The following is a 6135-nucleotide window of genomic DNA, read 5'->3' as shown; positions in this document are numbered from 1 at the left end:
CGGTGGACAGATTGTCCACATGATCCACAATTACGTTTGGCCTTTTTGTTGGAATTGAGCTTAAAAGGACCCCGCCGTGTTGTAGTGCTCAGAATCATGTTTTAACCTAGAGCGGCGCGTGTTCTGGGTTTCATAGAGGGCTCAAGCACATTGATAACTAAAAGCCGCATCATCTCTACTGCTATGACATTTTGCTGTGATGTAAGTTTTTTTCTACTTGTGCAGCACCGAGTCCAAAAAACCCGCACATGAATGTCACCCATAGCCATTGTCAAGAGATTATTGGCAGATCCAGGTGCCGCTGTAGATGAAATTGGTTTATTTGGAGTTCCTCTCCAGTTGTCAAAACTCGCATGATGTCATGCTTGCAAGGCATTCCCATTGGAACTCGTGAACACCCAATGCAAATTTCAATTGTTGCTTGGTGCGTTGGCTAACTTGATCATCAATTGTGCTTGAAGATACTTTTTAAAAACACGATGTACTGCAAATTGCGAGATTTCGTGAAAAATGCCACTAATAAATTGACTTCCATGAAGCTACCTATTATAGCATTCTTCTGGATTTCAATTTTCGTATCATGCTCATGCTTTTGCCGTTGAACAGCTTGTTGAATTACGTAAGAAGACTTTTTGGAAGCTGCCAGTTGACATTTAAAAGAGGAATGTCTTTAACATTGGATAATCACTTTCACACGTGCTGTCGTTGCACTTCTAAAATGTTATGTCTTGTATGTCGTGCTTGAACAAACATATATTTTTATGGGAGCCGGGTATCAGTCGAATTTACAATGACTTTCTGAGGCCTGCACCTTCGAATTTCAAACCAAAATTTCTTATAAATCTCCTCTGCTTTAGCATGCTTGAATTCCCGCCAAATCTGTCGAAAATTACCCCAGGCATCCTGATTAAAGAATTCCCCGCAATTTTCTAACGCGTTATTTTCAATGGTCCAAGTAGCTGAAAAAGATTGTTGAGTTGCATTTATTAAAGACACTTCTCGATCAATGGACATAACTTGAGGAAAAGGAATCAAAAAATGCGTGAAAAGGTTACTTAGTTGTTGCATAGCCCATGCATTGTCGAGAAATGTCTCCAATATTGTGAATACAATAGCTGTATAGAAAGTCCCATAATCCCAACAACACATAACAGAGGAAGCCCCACTTGGTTGTCTTATACGTGCAATTCATGACATACACCGTGGAATAACGTCTGCCAATGCGATTAATTTGGGTTAGCCAAACCTAAATGGATCACGTGGCCAGTAGGATCTGCTTGGTACTTATGAGCGCACTTGTTAGCTTCCACTTGGCGTAGGAAAGCTAGCATTGGAGTCTTCCCGTTTAAAAATGAGCGAGTAATAGACATTTGAATCTTGTAAATGTTTTATGTTGTAGTTAGCATTCTCGGCTGCTTATGTAGATCACAGAGAACAATCCTCGGGGGTACACCAAGTCTCAATAGCTCTTCTGTGTGCCTGCGGTATTTGGGGACTGCAGCAGCATTGCGTAGCACAAATGACCGAGAGACTCAATCCGTTTAGATGAGCCACACCATCACACGAAATGGGCAGCCGGTCCTTTTCGGCGTGGAATTGCGTACTCGTGGCTTTATGTATGAAGAGATGACGGTGAGTCGTTTTTAGCAACCAAACACCATTTGTAGGCGTGCACGTCGTAATGCGGCCACGCTCTACTAACGCACACACCCTAGCACAGCGAGAAAGCGTTTTAACCTGCTTCTCTTGCGTGCAGTGAGGTAGTTGTGGTGGGCGCGCAAGCGACCTCACCCAACACACTAAGTACTCTGGTTAAGTGTCGTCACGGGAGCGGTAATCCGGCTCCTCGTGCGCACTTACCAAGTAGGAAGTAGTTTTCAGACTGATTTATATTTAATAGAATTAAATACAAATACCTATTTTTACCAATTAAAATGATATCTCTATCGATATCATTTAATATGTATTGCGAGCGTATCTTTATAGATACCTCGCGTAACGGATGACGCTAGCCGTCATCACGGATGATGCTGGGCGTCATCCCTCCTAAAGGGAATGCACCCATGTGCATCACATCCATAAGGGTTGGTCACAAATGTGCACCACACCCGAGCGTTGGGTCTAATTACTATTATTTAGTAATTGATTATCCCCTTAAGTACACATAATGTACCTAACGGGGACTGTGTAACATTAGGGCAACTTTAGCCCGTTACACATCCTCTGCACGTACCAGTGTACTAGAAGTGACGTGAGGCAACACTCGCACTGAAGCAGTGCGTATTGGACTTGTTCTGAAGCTGTAATGGGGCACTACGACTTGTACTGTTTCAGCACAAGTCCACTTCACGCTGCTTCATTTGTGAGTGGTGCCTTACGTTAGGAGACGTACACTGTACGTGCAGAGGAATACTTCTCTTAAGACAAGTTAACCTTAAAAGGGTAAAATGAAAACTGTATTCATATAGTTAAGTGTCTCTTAATCTATCTTTGTAAATGCTGACTTAATTATAACCTAATACTAAACATGTAAATGAATTCTTATCTCTATCTTATCTTGTAACTCTCTTTGATTACTTCTACAGCTGATTAGTCTGCAAAATAAATAGACATAATGGCCTATACCTATTTATGGATAAGAATTCAGGATATTACTATATAAAGTAAAATCCTCCAAATATTATCTACCTTATAGATACTATATTACTTTACAACCTTTAAGTGCTAATTTCATGTAACGATTCACCCCGTTACAGAAGCAGTACAAGTCGGCAGTGCCCCGTTTCATTAATAGCCCTCGAAACATCACTAGCTACTTATAAAGTACGTCAATCTGCGTGCTATACGTCAAGGCGACTGCCTTTGAATCTATCAAAATCTAATAAATACCATTTACTTGGTCTGTGGCATTAATCACATTACCTAACATAAAATTCTTGCTTCTTTGAATCGGGTTGGCCTGTATCGCAATTTAATATTTGCTTGTATTCGCTATTTGCAAAGCTCGGTTTTTCATTAGCGCAAAAAGTGTGGACCAAACCGAAGGAATAACCATTCCCTTACCAAGCTTTCCTCATACATGGCCGAATTTTTTTGTCGATATGAGAATATATAATGAGTATTTTAGTTTTACACTAAATGGTCTTAGTGTCGATTTTCAAACTCGAATGTAACTTATTTCGAATTGCCTACTAAAAATCATGTTTACTACTCTCGAGTGATAATGAGCGTACTTGCCAAGTCGGCCAATGCCTCCATTTCGGCATACTGTTTCGCCGAAATGAATTTGTGCGGCTTATAATCCGCAGCACAAAGTGTCGCCACCACGGCACTATCCGGTGCTCGAATTGGGAATCCCGCATAAAATCGAAGTCCCGTTTGGCTCACAAACCCCATGTGGCTAAATCGAATGTCATTCAAAGCATTTTTCACGACTAACGGACGTTCGTGATAAATTGTGTACGAGCACATTGATTCTTCACGAGGGAGGGACATTCCAATGGCTCCGTGGGGGTGCAGTCCAACAACGTATTGCGTAAATTCGTCAATCATAGTCACGTATCCCAGTGGACAGTTTAAGTGCGCGGCCCCAATTTGTGCCAACATGTTCAAGGCACTACGATCGTACGTCGGGCTTAGAGCCCCTGAGCTTATAACGTATTGCAATCGTCTTCGCTCTTGAGCTGGTAGCGGCTTTGGTGGCAACGGATGGGAAGGCGACATTGTTTGACTTCCATCAAATTCCAATTGATAATCGCGTTCAGGAGGTGCAATGGAAAATTGCGATTCATTCGGACCCGATAAATTTTGTTTCGTTTCGTGAAATGTGGCGCGAAGCGTTCGTTTGAGATGATCTTCGACATCTGCACGAAGCTGTGCGACAACGCTTTCGTCATTCGAGGTTTGTTGAAAGCGAGACGGGTGATGGATTGGATGATGGCTATATCGGTTCAAAGGAAGGTGGGACGATTTGTTTTTCGATTGGAGTTGACGACGATCCGAGTGGGATTGACCGAGTTGACGAGGAGGTACATGCGAGTCGTGGAATTGATACTGTGACGAGTGGTGCAGTTGACGTTGGGTGTCTTGAAAGCGGGAGTGGGATTGACTTAGCTGGCTCTGTGTAAGTTGCGTGTCTCGTGTCCGAGCGTGGTTGGATACGTACTCGTGACTTTGTCGGTAATGGGATTTCCGCGGCGATTCCGACTGCGTTTGACTCAACTGGCTCTGTGTGAGTTGAGAATCTTTCAATTCGCGTGCGTTCTGTGAATACCGACTCGGTGACTCGTGAACTTGCGACGCTTGGAGCGAGGGTTGCGTACAATCACTTTGCATTGACGCAAAAGACGACGCGTTTGATTGCTGATACAATTGTGACTTGGTAAGCCGCGAGCGTTCGAAACAACTTGGTTTCTTAAACGTTTGAGACGAAAGGTTCACCAGCCGATCGAGTGTTTGTAAAGCTCGAGAGTGCTCCCTTTTGGTGTCGCGTGGGACGTCGGGATCGTCGGGAGTGTCCCCGCTTTCAAATTCGGAACACGCGACTGTCGAGCCAATACTTGCGTACGTATCGTTGTAATCACGACGGCCACAGTCGTCACTTGTATTTTCAACGTCGTGCTCGTCGTCGTCATGAATCACCGCTGGACCAAGCGCCGTCATAAAGTCTTCGTCTTCAAATACACACGAGTTGACATTCGTAAGGCAGCGCACACAGAGCCGCTTTTTCGTGACATGACCGACCGATTCTTCGACTTCGTACAGTTTCGAGCACTCGCCGCAACACACGTGGCCACAGAGTTGACAGTAGAATTCCCGTCGTAGGATTGAGAACCGATGGTTGCAGACTTCACACGTTTGGACACGATGACTAGTGTCGCGGTCTCGTGGGTGGTTTTTCATAAAGGTTTGCAAACCCAGTCGTCGACGACGAATGACACGTTCAAATTGCATGAGAGACGTCGTCAAGAGCTCAATCACGTGCTTGGCTTCGGCATTTGCGTGCGCCGAGCGATACGACGCCAATTCCGAGGGACTATACGTTGTCATGGTCCGTTGTTGTTGCCGACCAAAGTGTTCGGGCGGCGTGACGGACGCGTATCCGTGAGCAATGATTCGTGTCGATTGGACAGCGCCTCGTGGTCCAATACAATGCACGGTTCGTGTCTGGATATCAAAACCAACGGAAATATGATCGAGACCACGAAGGCCACTCCCAAGAACGGATCGACTCTGGTGTTTCTCGTCAATCGGTGCGAGTTGATCATGCACGGATCGTGGCAGTGTCTTGATCACATGAACGGCGCGTTGTTTGCCTTCAAACGGATGCGTGAGCGTCGCGAGACACAACTTTTGTAATCGTTGATGGCGATTGCGTAACCGGCCTCGAACATCCAGTCGTCGCTTGGATTTAAAGCGCGTCATACTGACACTGATGAGCACTTTGCGCTCCGCGTCGTCTGGGTCGGTGCGAGTTGTTTTTGGATTCGAAGGGACGTGGGATTGTCGAATGGGAGCTCCATCCAATGTTGTGGCATGGGGTTCGAGCAATACTTCGCCTTGTCGAATCTTTTTCTTGGGAATAATCGCACGCATGGACGCTTCCAAGTCGTGATTTGTCTTGTGGCTTGTCAAGACATTTAATACTTCGTTTAAATGACACTCAATTTCAATGGTAGCGACGATTGAGTGGACGAGATCCATATCATCGCCTTTGCCATCGCGAGTTGGAAGGAGCTCGTAGACTTCGACTGCGTCGCCACTCTTGGATTTGCGAAGCCAATTTGGGGCTCGATTTTCATGGTCGTCGACGGCAGCTTTGAGCTTTGGAAGCGTTGCCAAGAGATCCGTTACGAGGTCTTGGTCCGACACTTGGAGGTTCCAGCCCAACGCTTGCGACGTGTTTGCTTCTTGCGTTATAGTCAATCGTCGTTGCTTAGAGTCGCACGTGAGACGAACCCCTCGTGAACTTTCACTACACCCACTTTCACTGATCATACTGCTATTTGCCCACATTGGATTTAAAGAGACGTGTCGAGTAAGAAGGAAGCATCGAACAGACGATGCGCATTGTAGAATTCCACTCTTTGGACTACAATACGGTCTTTTAAGTGGTCCGTAGTCTACGTTAAAACC

General features: G+C 45.1%; 1 protein-coding gene across 1 annotated transcript; it reads right to left on the bottom strand.

Annotated features, from left to right (window-relative positions):
• Positions 1-3207: 3207 nt before the first annotated feature.
• On the bottom strand, positions 3208-6015 carry CCR75_004776 (uncharacterized protein; the record flags this gene model as incomplete). The annotated part of the gene is made up of 1 exon (XM_067962862.1): positions 3208-6015. One exon carries the CDS (start codon positions 6013-6015, stop codon positions 3208-3210), a length of 2808 nt encoding a protein of 935 aa, XP_067819357.1.
• Between the last annotated feature and the right edge of the window lie 120 nt (positions 6016-6135).

Source organism: Bremia lactucae, linkage group LG15 (genome assembly GCF_004359215.1).
Source record: "Bremia lactucae strain SF5 linkage group LG15, whole genome shotgun sequence".
Classification (NCBI taxonomy): Eukaryota; Oomycota; class Peronosporomycetes; order Peronosporales; family Peronosporaceae; genus Bremia; species Bremia lactucae.
The sequence above is the reverse complement of the archived record's forward strand: the minus strand, read 5'-3'. Positions and strand labels throughout refer to the sequence as shown.